At 58.7% G+C, this 17,300-nt stretch overlaps 2 protein-coding genes across 2 annotated transcripts; one reads left to right on the forward strand and one right to left on the reverse strand.

The window, feature by feature from the left end:
* The first annotated feature begins 643 nt into the window (after nt 1–643).
* Nucleotides 644–6,584, forward strand: SPDEF (SAM pointed domain containing ETS transcription factor). Its single transcript, XM_010724340.3, has 6 exons — nt 644–908; nt 3,542–3,877; nt 4,429–4,626; nt 4,700–4,747; nt 4,934–5,074; nt 5,156–6,584. Exons 2-6 carry the CDS (start codon nt 3,559–3,561, stop codon nt 5,332–5,334), a joined length of 885 nt encoding a protein of 294 aa, XP_010722642.1. The 5' UTR covers nt 644–908; nt 3,542–3,558; the 3' UTR covers nt 5,335–6,584.
* An 899-nt stretch (nt 6,585–7,483) lies between these two features.
* On the reverse strand, nt 7,484–12,430 carry PACSIN1 (protein kinase C and casein kinase substrate in neurons 1). Its single transcript, XM_010724341.3, has 10 exons — nt 12,315–12,430; nt 11,811–11,943; nt 11,331–11,487; nt 11,022–11,257; nt 10,707–10,862; nt 10,200–10,375; nt 9,618–9,738; nt 9,415–9,539; nt 8,988–9,181; nt 7,484–8,677 (listed from the first exon to the last, which is right to left on the reverse strand). Exons 2-10 carry the CDS (start codon nt 11,871–11,873, stop codon nt 8,568–8,570), a joined length of 1,338 nt encoding a protein of 445 aa, XP_010722643.1. The 5' UTR covers nt 11,874–11,943; nt 12,315–12,430; the 3' UTR covers nt 7,484–8,567.
* Between the last annotated feature and the right edge of the window lie 4,870 nt (nt 12,431–17,300).

Here is a 17,300-nt window from a genome sequence, read left to right on the forward strand (position 1 = left end):
GAATGACAGTAAAATCATGAGGGCTTGGGGCACGGCATGGGGTTTGGGGCATGGGAGTTTGGTTTTGCACATGCAGGAGAACTGCCTGAGCTGTGCTGCGTTCTTTACGTGTTCGAAGTGACCATAAATACCAGCTCGGGGTCTGTCTCGGTCAGAACGGCTTTTTCCTGCTTTTGCCGGTGCAGGCAACCCAGACCCAGAGCACTGCGTGTTCCCACTGTGCTCCACACAGCAGCGATGTGGGGTGGAGAAGGGGCCACATCCCTGTGCTGATCCTTGACAATTTTGGCGTGCAGGTTGGAGCAGTGGGTCCTGATCTGGGGGCTCAGAGCATCCCTGCTCCCCCTGAAATGCCACGGGATGCTGCGTGCCACCATAGCGCACCCAATGGGTCTCTGTGCTCCGGAAGAGCCTTCTGCTCTCACCTTGCACATCTGTGCAACCAGGGTGGGTGTTTGGATGGAAAGGGGTTAACGGGGGTTTGCCCCACTCCCCTATGGGGTCCCGCATGGGGCTGAGCCTGGCACCAAGCTGCACCCCTCAAGGGTTAACCCCACTCGGGCTGTTCAAACACCTCCAGCTGAGGTAAGCACGCAGCCTGTTTGTTCAGGTAAATAAGGAAGGAATTGGATATAATGGGCCAAGGAGGCATTTGCTGAGTCCCCGTCGCACACCTCCTCCATCCCTCAGCCACCTCTCCCTGTGCCCCATCCGTGTCCCCACCCCATACGGTGCCCACTGGCAGCCCATGTTTCGGACCCTGTGAGCCGGGTGGGTGCTGTGGGGCACCGTCCCCATTGAGGCACTGCACCTGGGGCCATGCCCACCCCAGGCACTGAGCCGAGCATTGCGGGGTCAGCTCTTCCCACCCACTGCTGGGACCGATGCTGCTGCTGAGCCCCTTTAAGGTAAGAGCCATACAACCATCCCTATGGACCCTCCTGCCATCCCCTATAGGTTGGTGCTGGTTGGGATGGGGGTGGGGTTGTCTGCTGTGCTCATTTCATCCCTTGCTCTCAGGTCAGCTGGGGGCACAGCCATCCCCTGCTGTGAGTTCCAGGTGCTCTTTGGGGCGTTATCACCCAAAATCAAATGTGGTTTGCAAGACCCCAACCTACTCTACGGAGATGGTGTGATTTGGGTTCACCATGAGAGTGCTGAGCTGCTGGGTCCCGTAATGAAGATGCTGTGTCCTTGGGGGCATCTGGGTACCCTGTCACCGGAGCAGCACCTTCTTAGGGCCGCTATGTTTCTCTGGATTTCTGTTGTGTTTTTTCCCCGAGTGCTCGAGGCACGTTGGCTCCAGGTTGGATTTTTATGGTTCTGCTCGGTTAGTGAAACACAAACACCGCTCAGCTGCCAAATCCCCCACAATACGGCCGTTCTCGCGGGCAGGGAACTGCCTGCTATAAATAGGGGCTCCCTGGCCCTGCATGGGGAACACCAAGCTCTGCTGCTCACCTGGGGGACGCCGAGCACTGAGGCTTTGCTCAGGACACCATTGGGTTGTGCCCGTTCCCACCCCACTGCTGTTAGCGCATGGCTGGGGCAGCCTGACCTGGGGTTTGGGACGCACAGCCCAGCTGTCAGCCCCCATGCAGGTAATGGGGGGGGAGTCAGGGGGGTGACAAAAGACTGGGGGCAGCTTTGGGACCCCTGGATGGGCTGCATCCCTCCTGTGCATTGGGTTTGTCCCGTTGTGGGGCTGCAACCCTGTAGTGAGACCCTGATCTGTCGCATTTCTGTATCTGCCGCATGTCCCCAGCCTGGCTATGGGGTGGGTCTCAGGGCATTGTCGTGTGGGGTTTGGGGACTCTCACGTTGTGTGCTGTCTACTGCTGGAATAAACTGGGGACAAATCCCAAATCCCTGATAGAAACAGGTTTGGGGGCAGAAAGGACTTTGCTGGGTCTCCATCCTCTCCAAGCTGTCGCCTTGGGATTGGAGGGTAAAAGGGTGTCCTGGTGGCAGTAGGGATGTGTGGGGTGGATCTGGGTCATAGCACGGCTCCATCGCAGGGCCGGGGTTGGGGGGGGGCACACAGCCCAGCCCTGCTCCCCTCACTGCCTGGGGGGGTGGTTGGGAAGCACCTGTGGATTCAGGACCGTCCCTGGTTCCCCACGCCTGGCACAACCTGTTCCACAGCGGCTTAGGAGTAATTAACGGCCCCATTGTTCGAGGGTCGGGGGAGGGGGGGGGATTTTTTATTTATGTTTAATTTCCCTTATTTCAAAGGCCGATCCCTGTGGAGGTGTCACTATGCACAGCCGGGCAGTGCTTGCCAGCATTGCTCCGGGGCATTTCGATGTCCTCATCGCTCCCAGCTCCATTCCCCAGATAGGGCTGACACCGGGCACGGCTGGGCCGTACCTCATGGTGATACACCTCCAGTTTTCTAGGGAAAAGCAACAAGGGAGAAGGAAGGGGGAAAAAAGGCACCCGAAGCTGCGAGCAAACAGTTCCCACCCAGGGAAGGCAAACAGCGGCCCCCGCCCTGCGAGTACAACGTGGTGCTTGGGTGGCTGCACTGGGGCCACGTTCCCAAACGTCCCAATCCTCCTTGTGCCCATCTGGAGGGCTGGCAGGGGAGGGGGAGGGCAGAGCATTGGGGATCCCTCCTGTTGTGTTGCTGGAGCCGTGCAGCTGTCGCCGCGTCCCTTTGTGCTGCAGCAGCGTGGGGCTGCATGGAAGGCGGATCTGCTAAAGCTCTTCTTTTCATCCACAGCAGATAAAGGGGAGGTTTGGGAGCGGGTGCCATCGCCCAGGGAAACTGCTGGGAGAGGGGGGGAGGCAGCCCCTTTTTGCTTCTCCTCCTCGTCATCGCTGCCTTCACTCAGTGCTGTGGTGCCAGGTCGCATACAACCATGGGGCTGTGCCACCCCTGACAGCAGGACGTGGCTGGTGCTCGTGGTTGGTGCCCAGTAGGGCCGTTCCAATGCTGTGTGAGCACCGTGCTGGGAGCAAATCTACTCCCAGACTGAGCGGTGCTGTGCAGCTCAGTGCTGCCCCTTCCTCCTCGTCCCCATCCCCTTGCAGAGCACCAGTTCCCTGGATCCCTCTCCTGGAGCTCTCTCAGTGGATGGAGCCATTCCATGGGGTTGTCACATGAGGCTCATCCTCCTGAGCCCTCAGTGGATGGGGACGGACAGATTGGGAGCAGCTTTTATTGCAATAGAGCGAAGGGAAAGTTGTGTTCCAGGGGTGGCCAAAGCCATTTGGCCCAGGGGAGCCATCTCCGGTGCCACCGCTGCTGGGACGCGCTCAGCTGATGCTCTCCATGCACATCGCTGTGCTGCAGGGTTTAGGCATCCCACGTCCCACATGTAGGGGCTTTGGGGGCTCAGCCTCACCCAGGACTCCCCTGTGCCCCATACCCAGACTCCATCTCCCACCCCAAAACCGGGACCATCCCCATCACAACCCTAAGCCAACATTCCTCCAAAGGCTCCCTGGGCGCTGTGCTTCTCTTTGTAGGATTTTCCCCCTCTAACAGGCTTAGCGCTGCTTTGTGCCTGAGCCTCTCCTCCCCCCCCCACCCCAGGTCTGAGCACTGGAAGCATGGGCAGCTCCAGCCCCCCCAGCACCCCTTTCTGCCTGCACTACTTCGACATGCTCTACTCGGAGGACGTCGCATGGGCTGCCAAAGGGATGGGGGAGACCTCCCAGAGTGGCGTCCCGGGGGGGCGAGGGGAGGTGAAGAAGGAGCCGGAGCAGTGCCCCATCATCGACAGCCAAGGTTTGGGGCTGGGGGGCGATGGGGAGCTGCAGGGGGAGCTGCCCTTGGAGGAGCACTCGCTGGAGCAGATGCAGAGCATGGTGGTGGGCGAAGTGCTGAAGGACATTGAGACGGCGTGCAAGCTGCTCAACATTGCTGCAGGTGGGTGCATGCAGATCCCTCCCCCCCCCAAAAAAGAAACCTATAAAATGTCCCCAAACCCATCTGATCACCCCAGACCCCCAAAAATGACCCCAAAGCCTTTAAAATGTTCCAAAAACTGCAGAACTGCCCCAAAGTGCCCTGTGTGCTCTGATACCCCCAAAAGACCCTGAGCCACACAGAATGCCCCCAAACCCCTTTAATGCCTCCAGAAGACCCAACCACACTCTGAGATACCCAAACTGCTGTAAGCAGCCCCCCAAATCCAAAAATCTGCCAGGACACCCCAAATGCCCTAAAACACCTAAATGTACTCTGAAACAGAATGCCCTAAATGCTCCGAAACCATTCTGATAACCTAAGGCTACCCCAAAAGTGCCCAACCTACCCCCAAACCTCCTGCAACGCTCCTTAAATGCCCCCCCAAAAGCCCCTCAAAATGAGGAGAAAGGACTCGCTCATCCTCCCCAGTCTTGGCCCCACGGGGGTGGAGACCTCAGGGTACTCCCGGCCCTATGGGGTGACGCTGCTCTCACTGCCCCCAACCCCAGACCCCGCAGACTGGAGCCCTGGCAACGTGCAGAAGTGGATCTTATGGACGGAGCATCAGTACCGACTGCCACAGCTCGGGAAGTCCTTCCAGGAGCTGTCAGGGAAGGAGCTGTGCGCCATGTCGGAGGAGCAGTTCTGCCAACGCTCACCTGTCTGCGGCGACGTCCTCCATGCACACCTCGACATCTGGAGGTCGGGTACGTGCGGGGCCGGGGGGAGCGCAGAGCTGCAGGGTGGGCTCCCTCTGACCGCCCGCTCCCCAATTTCCAGCTGCGTGGATGAAGGAAAAAGCTGCCCCGGGGGATGTGAGATACTGCGGTGAGTTCTGCGTGGCTTTGCTGGGGTTCTGACCCTCGTTTCAGCCCCGGATGCAAGCATGGGATACGGGGGGGCTTCGTGCATCCCTGTGAGGCAGCTGAGGGTTGGACTCCGCTGTTCTCCCTGCTGCCTCCGGCCCCAACCCCAGGGCTCATCCCCCATCCCACCCCACACCTCCCTGTGCAGGGAGTGACAGCGGATGGGCGGACAGCGAGGTGGACTCATCCTGCGCCGGGCAGCCCATCCACCTCTGGCAATTCCTGAAGGAGCTGCTGCTGAAACCCCACAACTACGGACGCTTCATCCGTTGGCTCAACAAGGAGAAAGGTGGGTGGGCGCTCCTGGGGTCAGGGGAAGGGTCCGTAGGGGGGTCACCCCAAACTTCCCATCCCCACTCCCCCCACATAGGGATCTTCAAGATCGAGGACTCGGCGCAGGTGGCGCGACTGTGGGGCATCCGGAAGAACCGCCCAGCCATGAACTACGACAAACTGAGCCGCTCCATCCGGCAGTACTACAAAAAGGGCATCATCCGCAAACCCGACATCTCGCAGCGCCTCGTCTACCAGTTTGTGCACCCGCTCTGAGGGACTGAGCCTCGGGGGCGTGGGGGACTCTCACTGCCCTCCCCGACCTCATCATCGTCTTCCAGTGCTTTAGGACCGTGGTTGGGGTCATCCCTGTGGACGTAGGGACCCTTCTGTCCCCAGAGCCCGTACTTGGAGTGCGGATGAGCTCAGAGAGCATGGCTTTGTGCCCAGCTCCAGGGCCAGGACAATGCATGGAGTGGATTTAGGGGCTGGAAGCTGCAAAGAGGGATATGGAGATGATAGACAATGTGTTGAGGGCTGAGGGGGGCTGCCTGCAGTCTTGGGATTGATGGTGAGAGCGTGCTCAGGGTCACCGGGGTTGCAGCTGGAGACCTGCTGTCCCCATACACTGCCCTCCCTTCTCTGCAGCTCTGGGCATCACCAGGACATGCCCCCCCATAGGAGACCCCAATAACTCTATGGCATCACCTGCCCCAGCACAGGGAGCACTGGGACTGCACTCCATCCAGCAGCACCCTGAACTTGTGCCACCACTGGGCTGGGATTTCGGGTCGTTTCCTCTTCTTGCCAGCAAACCCTTGAGCTGCAACAGAGCTGCTCTGGATGAACCCCCAGAACAGCTCTTGGATGTTGGGGATGGGGCCATCCAAACATGGGGTGAAGTGGTGGGACTCCACTCCATCCTGGGCATGGGATGGGGATGGAGGAGAGGGAACAAACCTGGGCTCACGGCACAAATGAAGACAATGGCCCTGGCTATGGGTTGTGCACTGTGGGGCCAGGCGTGTTGGCTTCACCCTATGGGGGGAGCATAAGGGATGGGGAGGTGGGAGGGAGCTGGGGCTGCCCCCAACCATCCACCCCCATCTATGGGTTCACACCACACAGAGACACGAGGCCCTGGAATAGATGCATCCCCATCCCTCTGCAAATATGGGGGGTTCCACCTCAAATCCCACCTCATGGCTGAGGCTGTGCGCTTTGCACAGGGAGTGACTGCACAGCGTGGGACCTCAGCTCCCTCAGCAGCCCCCATTGAGCCAAACCCCAGCCCTGGGCATGGGGACCCCCAGAATCCCCCAGCCCTCATCCTCAGCACAGTGCTCTCTGCTGGGTTTGGGATTCCCCTTCACCTGCCCTGTTCCTTAGGGAAAGAGACACAGCTCTGCCATTCCCCTCTGGACACAGAACTGGGGATGGTGGGAACTGCACATTTCACAAAGCTCTGAGCTACCTGGCGATGTCCACCTTGTACATTACAAAAGTTATTTGTTTCATTTTCTTCATGGTTTTGCCTGGCGGTGAGTTGTGCTTCAGGTTCAGGTGGAGAGGCCAGAAGGGAGACCTGAATCCCTGTGAAAAAGAATGATTCGTGCTCATGTTTCTGCCTGTACCTCCACTGAACTGCCCGTGTCCTGCCGCTGCTCTCCATGGGCACTGGGGCAGCGCTGCGGGGTCAGCCCCAAACCCTGCTGCGTACATAAGGGAAAATCACTTTCCTCCCCCCCCCCCAATTCCTCCACTCCCACTGCTCACAGCTGCTGCTGTTTCCCAGGGCTGGTGACAGGGGCTGGTGACCCATATGTTGCACCTCCCGTGGGTTTGGGGTTTGCGGGAAGTCTCTGCACGCAGTGCCAGCACCCCAAGGCTTTCCCACCTCCCAGTATAGCTCAGGATCCCATTGCCTTCACTGGGAACGCTCTCCACCTGGTTTATTTCAGATCCCCCTAAGGGCTTTGCAAGGCTTTGCCCCATGGCTTGGCCCATCCCACAGGGTGTGCTCCTCTTCCCACAGCCCCCAGCACGACCCACAGCTCCCTGTGCCATTTCCCAGCTGACCCCATAAGCAGCGAGCCCCGTTCCTGCAGCACCCAGTGCCCCATCCTGGGGTTGCAGAGGGCACTGTGGGTGGGGGGATGTGGGGATTTTGGCACTCACCCCACAGCAGGGTCCATAACCCCAGGGGCGGAGTCAGGTCTGCACACACAACCCCGAACCCAGACCCGGAGGATGCGCACAGAGGTCGGTTATTTTCGCTTGCTGCTTTAGTTGTTGTATCCACGGTCATTACAATCACAATATATATATATTATATATATACTTCTTAAATTACACAATCAATGTACAAAAACCGGGGTGCATTGCTGAGACGGGCGGTCGGGGTTTTTTTATCAGACTTTTCGTGTGTTTTTTTGTTTTTTTTTTTCCCATTCGTGTGCTGGGCAGGAGGGGCACAGTGCCCACATGCTGCCCTCGGAGGAGCGCTGCGTCCCTGGAACCAAACAATTCGCAAAGCCAAAGGAGGGTGGGAGGGCGTGGGAAAGAAAGAAATGGTGATGAGCTATAGGGAAGTGCATGGGGCAGCGAGGAGGGGTGGGGTGTGGGGGCTGTGCGGGAGCACCCATGGGTGCTGGGGGGCTGTGCTCTATGCAGAGTGCAGGTGAAGGAATGGAGCGAGCGCGGCTGCAGTTTCTCTCCCCCTGCAGGACTTCTGGAAGGGGTCAGAGACCATCCCAGCAGCACCCAGAGGGTCCCCACTCTCTCCCAGTTTGGCTGCGTGGGGCTGTGGTGGGGTCCTTGGCCAAGAAGCGACATTTTGGGATGTGCTTCACCCTAACAGAGCACCCAGGGCACAGCTCTGGGCGGAGAGGAGGAGGAGGAAGATGGAGAGGTGCCACCACGCTCTGTGGTGGGGCTGCTCCTCTTCCGTCTGATGGGGACAGGTGGCTGTGGGGCAGGAGGGGACATCTGTGCCCTTCCTTTTGGGATGGAGGAGGAATTGGAGCAGAGAACACGAAAACATTATAAAATAAAAGGTGCAAAACCCTATTGCCTCTCTTTTTCTTTTCAGAGAGGGGCGAATCAGGTTGGTCCCAGGAGATCAGCGCCGTGCGTTTCAGAACAGTTCCAGCCAATCAGAAGGCGGCTCATGAGTTCAGTATCTTTAAAAACCAACCAAGGAGGAGCTGTCGCTGGTTGGGCTTTAAGATCTTGAGGTATCAGATTTTCGCTGGGAAAAATCAGCTAGCGCGGGACGGACGGCGTCGTCTTTCGCTTCACATTATCTTAGAAGAAGAAAAAAGCGACTATGCAAAATACTCTTCGGAGACAACTCTTAAAAAAATAAAAGCTCGGTCGGAAAATATGTCTGAATCTCTAAGAGGGAGGAGTGACGGAGCAGACGGAGCGATGGCGGTGGGCTGGTGGAGAATGGAGACAACGGAGGGCGGGTTGATCTGCAGACGGTGACGAGGAGCACAGCACAAGACTTAGATTGCCTCCACGTAGTTGGCGGGGTACAGCCCCAGCTGCCCGTTGTCCAAGCGCCCTTTGCACCATCCCTGCTCGTCTTCTTCACCCAGCTTGGTTAGCTCGTCCCCTGGAGGAGAAGGGAGGAAGGGAGAGCTTGCTGTCGGAGCATCCTCTGGGGTGTGGGGTTCATGCTGAGTGAGGTTTGCGGGGCAGGAATGCTAAGAGTGTCCCATGACTCCTCCTGTGCCCCATCCCTCCCATCCCACCCAGTGTCGTGCCTTCCCCTCTCAGTGTGACGGGCTGAAGGTTGGACTTGGTGAACTTGGAGGGCTCTTCCAACCTTAATGATTCTCTCTGCCAACGAGCTGGGATAACTCTGACACGATTTAGTGGATTTTCCACCCAAAAGGGGAATCACGCATGGGACATCCCATCACCTGCTTTGAAGCTGAGCTCGTCCTGCTCTTGCCCATCGTAGTCGTACAGCGCCCGCACCCTCACGCCTTTCCCTGCCGAGTCCTCATCAAAGGGGTTGGTTCCACCATTGGCCTCGCTGGCATTGAAGGAGTTGCTGCCCTCATCGTCGGACCACTCGGCGCTGTAGGTCTGCCCGCGGTCGTGGCTGCTGACGCTGGGGTGAGAGGGAGAGGGGATTTGGGATGGGCAGGCACCCCGATCCGGGGGGCTTCCCAAGCTGCAGCAAGCAGGACCCCAGCTAACAGCACTGCCCATGGGAGGATGGAGCAGGTCTGCCACCAAGGACATCTCATCCGCCCCCAAAGTGACAGCAGGAGTGTTTGCACAGGCAAATCCCATGCGTTCCCCAGTGCTAGCAGTGGGCTGCAGCACCCCGATGGCACTCACCTCCCGCGCTCTCCTGCTGACGCCCCGCTCTCGCCTGTGCTGCTGGCATTGGTCAGAGTCACCCCTTCACCCTTCTTCATCTTCTCCTTGCGCGTTATCGTGTGCGTCAGGTCCGGGTTCCACTCCTGGAGGCACAAAGCATGAAGCTCTCAGCACTCAGCCACTGGGACGTGGGTCCCAATCGTGGGGGGGCTGAGCCTCACCTCAAACTGGGGCCAGTTCATGGGCATGCCAGGGCCACTGGTGCTGCGGAACCACCGGAGATCCTCCTGAGCATCTGAGAGGCGGATGGTCTGCTCCAGCTCCCGGTAGACATTGGCGTAGCTGTGGGAAGAGGTGAGGGTTGGGGTGCCATGGAGGTGGACCCACAGGATGGGAGTGGGATGGTGGGATGGGGAGGTTCGGGTTGGATGTTAGGAAAAATTTATTTGTGGAAAGAGTGGTGATGCAGTGGCACAGCTGCCCTGGAGTCACCGTCCCCAGAGATGGACCATGGAGATGTGGCACTGGAGGACGTGGTTAGAAGGCATAATAGGGGTAGGTTGGTGATCTTGGTTGTCTTTTCCAGCCTGAATGATTCTATGATTCTGTTCTATGATGACCATTTTGTGCCACCCCCAGGAGGCACTGGGGAACACCGCTCTGGTACCCCTCAGTGACCATCATGTTGATCAGAGAGCCCACTCCCTTGTACTGCAGGGGATGGGAAGCACCTGGTCCTTCAGGGCAGCACAAGGAGACCTCACTTGGGTGCCATCTGCCCAGAGAGCAGGGAGAGCACCTACCTGCTGCTCTCAGCCAGGTTCAGGTGCCTCTTGATATCCAGGAGCACCTCCTTGAGGAAGTTGAGCCTCTTCTCCTCGAACTGCTGGCACTGCTCAAAGACCTGCTCCATGCTCTCCATGTACTGTGGGGTGCACTTGTTCAGCTCATCCAGAACCTTCTCGTACTTCTCCTGAGTCTGCAGGGTACATCAGGCGCCTGGTTACACATTGAGCCCCCAACCCCCCACAGAGCCAGGCTGACCCTCCATGCTGGGGAGCCCTTCTTGAGCTAAGAGCCTCCATAGGGAAAAATGAGGATGCAGGAGAGATCTTGCCCCAGTGAGAAGGTAAAATCTGCTCTGCTCACACTCACTAATGCCTGTAGCCTTTTTGTACACATAACCAGAGACAGGGAAATGGGAATAAATGGGGATGAGAAGTGGTGGTGTCCATTTCCACTACCCTGTGCTGCATGAGCCCGCAGCAGGGGCAGCAGAGGAGCTGCACCATAGCGCTGATGGCTCGCACCTTTTGCACATCCTGCTTGCACTTTTCCACTTTGTCTTGGAGCTTCTTCTGCTGCTCAGGGGTGTTGGACTGGTCTGCTTTGCTGTTGGCTTCCCGGGTCATTGCCAGCTTCTCCTCCTTGCAGGCCAGGTGGTAGGCTTTCTTGGCTGTCTCCAGCTATGGGGAGAAGAGAGGATGGATGTGGGATTAACAGGGACACCAGAGCACCAGGAACAGCTCCTACCCTGCCCCTCTGCCTGCAGAAATGTGATAGCCAGCTTGGACCTCCAGCTGGGGTTGGGACAAGGCATGGCCGTGCCGTGCTTCTCCTCTCACCTCCTTGAGCTTCTTGGCCCAGGGCTTCTGCGCTTTCCGGAAGCCATCCTCAGCCTCCTTGGCCTCCTTGAAGCCCCCCATGATCTGCTTGTGGTAGGCGTCCTTCTGCCAGTTCTTCACCTTCTCAAAGTCATCATTCAGCAGGCTGTTCTTCACCTCCTGGTGCAGCTCGCTCACCTTGTCCGCCTCCGTCATGATGGCACCCCATGCCCTCTCCAGGCTGCCATACTGGGGGCCTGGGGTGTAGGGGATGGGTGAGCACCCCCACGCAGCTCAGACCCCCCCCATGGCATCCAGGTGTCCCAATACCTTTCTCAATGAGCTGCCTCCACCTCTTGGACCAGTCAGTGAGCTGCTGGGCGTAGGACTTCTCGATCTTGGCCCTCTCGTGCACACAGTTCATGAGGTCATTGCAGAGCCGGTGTCCATCATCAATCCGCTTCACCGTGCGCTTGTAGTTCCCCACCTGGGTTGGGGACATCAATGGGGACGGGAGCAGGGATGGGGATGGGGACGGGGACAGGGATAGATGGGGATAGAGCCATGACCATGGATGCCATGGTGGGATGCACGGATGGAGCTTTTGCTCCGGGTCTTAAGGCCACCTCCTTTTGGCCCGCTCTGACTGTAAGTGCTGGTAGGGCAGGACCTCCTGCAGCCCCACCAGGACCCCCCCAGCCACCGCAGCATGGACCCCAGCGCTGGGCTGGCTTCAGAAGGCAAGGGTGCAGTGCCAGGTGGTGACAGCAAACCAGGACACCGCAGGGACAGGGTTTGGCAAGGGCTCACCTCCCAGAAGCTGTCGGTCGTCTCCTCGGCGGCTGCTGCCGACTCGTCGTAGGAACCCGACATGGCTCCTGGCACGGCCTCGGCCGTCAGTGCGGGCGCTCAGGGGCTCTCGGGCAAGCAGCAGCCTCATGCACTGGGGAGAGCAGAGGGGTCAGGGTGGGCAGCAGGGACCCCATTCCCATCCCTGTCACCATCAGAATTCCCATCCCCATCGTCTTCATCCCCATCTCCTGCAGTGCTGCAGGGTGAGCATCCAGCTGCAGGGGTTGGGGATGGGGACAGTGCCCTTTCTGTCTCCCTTCCTGTGTTCCCCATATCCCTCCCTACGGTGCCATCCAAAATCCAAACCCTCTGCAGGCAGCCAAGCCCTTCTCGAGCCCCAGGATTTCTTATGCAACGTCTGGTCAGGCAGAGCTGCCGCAGAGCCACCAAAACCCTAAAGCTGCTCTGCTGGGGTGGAGAAACGCAGGGAGAAACGCGGGGAGCAACTCGGGGAGCCCTTACCCAGGGGGGGCCCTGGCCCAGCAGCTGCGCATCCTCAGGGGGCTGTGGAGTGGGGGGAGCACAGCCCGGAGAAATTCTCGTCCTGATATTCCAGCCTAATCCGTCCTGATCTACAGAAAAACGGCATCCCCGGAGCATCACGTGGGGGCTGCTGCATGGCTTAACCCTTCGCTGCTCCGTGCGGAGCTGCATGTGGGGCTGGGGGATGTGGGGATGGGGCTGGTGATGGGCATCGCATGGGGACCTGGGGATGGGGTTGGTGGATGGGCATTTCACAGGGATGGTGAGGGGACCGTGAACATCACGGTGACAATGGGACACTGCTCCCCACGGGATGTGCTGTGCTTGCCCTGAGTGGCATCTGCCACCAGCATGGGGACAACACAGCCACAAACCACACAGAAGTGCTGGGGTGGGGGGATACAGATGTGATCCCCGTGCACGATTGCAGCCAGGGAGGTTGGAGATGCAACGAGAGACCCAGACACCTGAGCCACATCCCACACCCGGGATAGGGCGATGGCACGGGGTGCACCTTTGGGAAGCAGGGTGCAGGGTTCCCTCTTGCTCCATCTGTGCGCGCATCGGGCCCCATTGGGATGGGGCATGGAGGAATGAGCGCTGAAACGGTTACTGGTGCGCCACGGCCAGGCTCGCTGTGCTGGAACTAACAGGGCCTCGCAGGGATTTAGTGATATAACCAAGAAACCCACCAATCCCTGCCCGTCCTCCCCAGCCAGTTAAAAATAAACGCGTGGCTGTCCCTTGCTCCGCCGCAGAGATGCAGATGGATGGGGAGCGCGGCGGTGCGGGGCGCAGCCAGCACTGTCCCCGTGCAGCCCCTGGCGTGCAGCACCCACCCACGTGCACGGGGCACCTACATCACAGCCCCCACCTCCCTGCACACCCGCAGCGTGCCCCGAGGTGTTGGGATTTGTTCACACCTTGGCTTTGGCTCTGAGTTTCGTTGCGGATGCAGTACAAAGGCACCCTCAGGGGAACAGCCCAAGGCAGTGCTGGGGATGCTGGGGAGGGTCCCATGGGCATGGAGCCCCCAGGCCATGGGGTGCTGCAAGGCTTTGCTGCAGCTCAGCGTTCGGTGCTGTTATTTGGGTTCGAGCTGCAGCTTTGGGGTTTTTTTTTGGATCTGCATCTCTTTCCAGCAAATGCTGCTGCCTTGTTGCTGCTCTCCTGCCATGCACCCGGACATGCAAACATGCATGCAAGCAGACACGCATGCACATGTGTGTGTGCCCTCCGTGCAGCCAGACCTGTGTTTGATGCCCACCACCCAGGGCAGCAGCACAGCCCCCACCATCCCCTCCGCTGCAGCCCATCGCTTTGCATTGAGGCGGCTGGTGGTGATGCCCGGCGGCTGAGCGTGGTGTGGGCGAGCTGCCAGCCCCAGCTGGGTGCTGTCACTCAGAAACCCTCAGCAGAGGGGCTCTGCTTCACTGCCCTGAACCACCCCAAAGCCACCAGAGGGTTTTGCAAGCTGCAGCAGTAAAGTTTGTCTGAGCTCATGCCCCTGCAGATGCTGGTGTGTCCTTGGGTTGCTCCCGAAGCCTCAGGTCCCCCTGCACCTCTCCATCTTCCCCAGCAGACTGCTCAGTGCAGAGTCATCTCTTGAGACACAGCTCCTGCTGCTACAATGGGTCCCTGTCTCTGTGCAGGTACCGGGGGCCGGGATGCAGGTGCTGACCCCATGCAGGCAGGAGGTGCTGCAATGCAGAGGGCTGGCACTGCTGATGCTGCGGGCACAGGACCTGGGAACCCCCACAGCTGCACAAGCGGGTGCTGCTTAAACCAGGCTGCACCCCCCATGCTGGAAATGGGGACAGAGAGGGTGGTATCAAACAATCACATTCACCATTAGGGGGTTTGCTGCAGCCACTGAGCAGAGCAGCAGATGGGGATGCACTGTTTTGCCTTTGCTGCAGCATCACCTCTGAGCCTGTAGGCCACGGAGCGGTGCCCCGCATTATGCAGCAGGTTGGGGTGCGATGGCAGCTGTCTGCACGTGTCCCCATCCTGCTACCTGCACGTGGGGCCGGGAGGGGCTGCAAAGCTTCCCAGTTTGGGAAGGTTTTTTTTCTGCAGAGAGCCCTTTGCCACAGCAGGACTGCAGCAGATGCACTGCAAGGAGGGGAGCAGAGCGTGGATGGAACTCATGTCCCTGTCCCCATTCTTCCCCAAGGTTTGGGTTTGTGACAAAGCAGGAGACAGATCTGAGCCCTGCTGTGGGGCTGAGAGTGATGCCATTCCAGGATTAGCCTTGGTGCCAAAACCTCCTGCAGAGCATCCCAGCCCCAGTGCAGCCCCAGTCCCTCAGTGCTGCCCGAGGACCTCATCTGCAGGAGCACGTGAGCAGGGCAGGATGCAATCTGCTGCGTGCTGTTCTCTTGTAGCTCCTTGGTGGCTCCCAGCAGGGCCATCAGTACAGCAGAGAATCCTGGCAATTCAAAATGAGCCAATTGTCTGAGCTGGTTTTATTGCAATTAAACGCAGAATCCTGGCTTGTCAAAAAACACCTTCTGAGGAGCTGTAATGCGAAATAGGTGCTGCATTTTGCTTTCCTTCTGCAAGCACACGAGGCCAAGGGTGCGTATAGGGCTTTACTGGGAGGGATTCAGGCTGCATTTCAGCAGCCCCAGTTTGCGTGCTTGGCTGCAGGAAGCTGATTTCCTCACCTCTATTGCTGCTAATTGCAGAGCACTGGTTGCCCCAATACCACTGTGATGCAATGCCATCCATCCAGCTGAAGACAAATGGACTCAGAGCAGCAGTTCCAAGAGCAGGGTCCAACCTCATGCACACCCACTGCACCAAGGAGCAGTATCCCAGCACGGGTATGAGCACCTCGTGCTGCTCCTGCCGTGGCAAAGCACGGTGGATGAGATACCCCAGCACAACGGCAGGTCCATGTGCAAAGCCAGCATGCTCTCCAAGATGCTTTACTGGAAGGGAAATGAAACGCTGCTGGCTGCCCTCCCGATGCCCCAGAACCAGAACTGGGGCTCTCTGCGTGCTCATGGCACAGGGAGCGAGATGCAGTTTTCTGCCCCACAAAAGAGCAGAATCCCCGTGGGATAGGGGAGATGGGATGGGGGGAGTGGGAAGTCGTGATGGTGAGATAATGGTGACAGTGGCCTGGGGAGATGTGGGCACCTGGCTAGGCGCCTGGGGTCTCCCCCGAACCCTATTGGGTCCCTATGGGGCTCAGAGAGTTCTGGGCAGTGGGTGCTGCTGATTCCCACTGGCAGCTGGAGCTGAGCAGAGCCCCAGGCTCAGGGCTGAGCAGTGTGGGGAGGCGTGAGCGATCCAGGGAAGGCCTGGCTGTGTGTCCACCCCACCAATTATCAAACTGAATTAAAGCCTGAAGGAAAGTGAGCCTGGGTCTTCCCAAGCCATAGGCTCAGATTCAGAACAGCTCACTGCAGGGCTGTGTCCCGTTTCCCCCAGCAAAACCACTGTAGCTGGGATGGGAGCCCTGGGGCAAACAGCCCAACCCTGCCCAGGTGTGGGGCTCAGGGGGCCCTCGTACACAGGGTGCTTCTCTGTGGGGTTTCAGACACGGCAGTGCTGTGGGGCTGGTTTGGGGATAATGCACACAGTGGCAGCACATCCTTGGGGCGATGCATGGGTAATGATGGGAAACTTCTGAGAGGTGCTCTGTGCAGGATGTGCCCGTGGCAGTGCCTTGCCCAGTCCAGGGGGAGCAGGGATAGGTTGGGGGGTCCAGTGAGCAGATCTGCAGCTTCCTCCAGACTGGAACATTTGCAAAGGAGGTTCATTGGTCCAGGAATGCTACAAGAGCCCCATGTCCCATATGACGACAGCAGGGTGCCCATCTGGCTGGGATGGGGCTGCGTGCTGTCAGTGCTGCCACATTGCGGTACCAGGGCGACGCTTTTTGCTCCAAGACCTGGCAGCAATCAGCTTGACATTTTGTGTGCTCTGCAGAAATATTCCTCCTCCTCTCCCCAGCGTTATCTCCCTCAGGATGCAGGACACCCATCAAAGTCTTCTAAGGGATTTTACAAGCCTCGCTCAGATTTCTGGAAATATGCATGGCATTTGCAGATAACACAAGTGTTTCTCTCCGGGGGAGCTTGCAGCCAGCACAGGTACAGCGGATGTGCCAGGAATGTGGATAGACACCAGCAGGGTGCAGAGATCTGGAGCAGGATTGTCAGCCCCATAATGTGCTCAGGCCTGGGGAAGGGAAACTGCTCTGAGCCTCAGCTGCTGGGGTTCCAACTCGCCTTGCAGCTCTGCAGCTCTTCTCAGTCTGCCTTCTTAGCTTGCTGCTGTAAACAAGGATGCTCTGATTCTTGAGTAGGGATTTTTGCAGTCCCAGGAGTGGGGTTTAGATGGAAATCCAAATATGTGTTTTGCAATTAAGCTGAGAAGTGCTGGAGGATGTGGGGGTGCTTCCATATTAGGAAGGGGGGAGGCAGAGCACTGTGTGCTTGCGGGGGGCCATCCCCTGCCCCTCGGTGAGCCCAGAGCTGGCAGTGACGGGAGGGGAATGGGGCTGCCATGGGGCTGCCATGGGGCCGCCAGGTGCCTGGGGTTTGGCTGTCAGTGGTGGAGGAAGAGACCTGGGGTGGGGGTGGGGGGCTCAGTGAGAGGGTAGGAAACAGGGAGAAGCTGGGGAGAAGACAACAAAAGGAGGGGTTCAGCAACAGGGTGAGGCGTTCATCTGGGCAAGGAGGCAGTGATGGTGGGGATAACACAAGTCCTCTCCCCTCCAGACCATTGGAGCAGCCAGGGAAACTGAGGTGTACTGTGGTAGCGCAGCAGGGTCACAGCCCCAGCACCCTCACGGACACGCAGGGGGACTGAAGGTCACGTTGCATCCCCCCAGCTCACAGAAAGGATTGGGTACACCATACCCTGCCCTGGGGGGTGAACATAAACCGGTTCCTCGCAACACCCCCCCTGCACCCTCTCATGCACACAAGGCACCCCAAGCATCCCGCA

The sequence above is a fragment of the Meleagris gallopavo genome, chromosome 28, assembly GCF_000146605.3.
Source record: "Meleagris gallopavo isolate NT-WF06-2002-E0010 breed Aviagen turkey brand Nicholas breeding stock chromosome 28, Turkey_5.1, whole genome shotgun sequence".
Taxonomy (NCBI): domain Eukaryota; kingdom Metazoa; phylum Chordata; class Aves; order Galliformes; family Phasianidae; genus Meleagris; species Meleagris gallopavo.

Bases quoted from the DNA above. Each gene is read 5' to 3' on its own strand.
- SPDEF (XM_010724340.3), top strand. From the start codon at position 3,559: ATGGGCAGCTCCAGCCCCCCCAGCACCCCTTTCTGCCTGCACTACTTC. The intron at 4,627-4,699 runs GTACGTGCGGGG...CCCAATTTCCAG, and splicing joins CCTCGACATCTGGAGGTCGG to CTGCGTGGATGAAGGAAAAA. The intron at 5,075-5,155 runs GTGGGTGGGCGC...CCCCCCACATAG, and splicing joins TTGGCTCAACAAGGAGAAAG to GGATCTTCAAGATCGAGGAC.
- PACSIN1 (XM_010724341.3), bottom strand. From the start codon at position 11,873: ATGTCGGGTTCCTACGACGAGTCGGCAGCAGCCGCCGAGGAGACGACC. The intron at 11,488-11,810 runs GTGAGCCCTTGC...TCCCCAACCCAG, and splicing joins CGACCGACAGCTTCTGGGAG to GTGGGGAACTACAAGCGCAC. The intron at 9,182-9,414 runs GTGAGTGCCATC...CTCTCACCCCAG, and splicing joins TCAGCAGGAGAGCGCGGGAG to CGTCAGCAGCCACGACCGCG.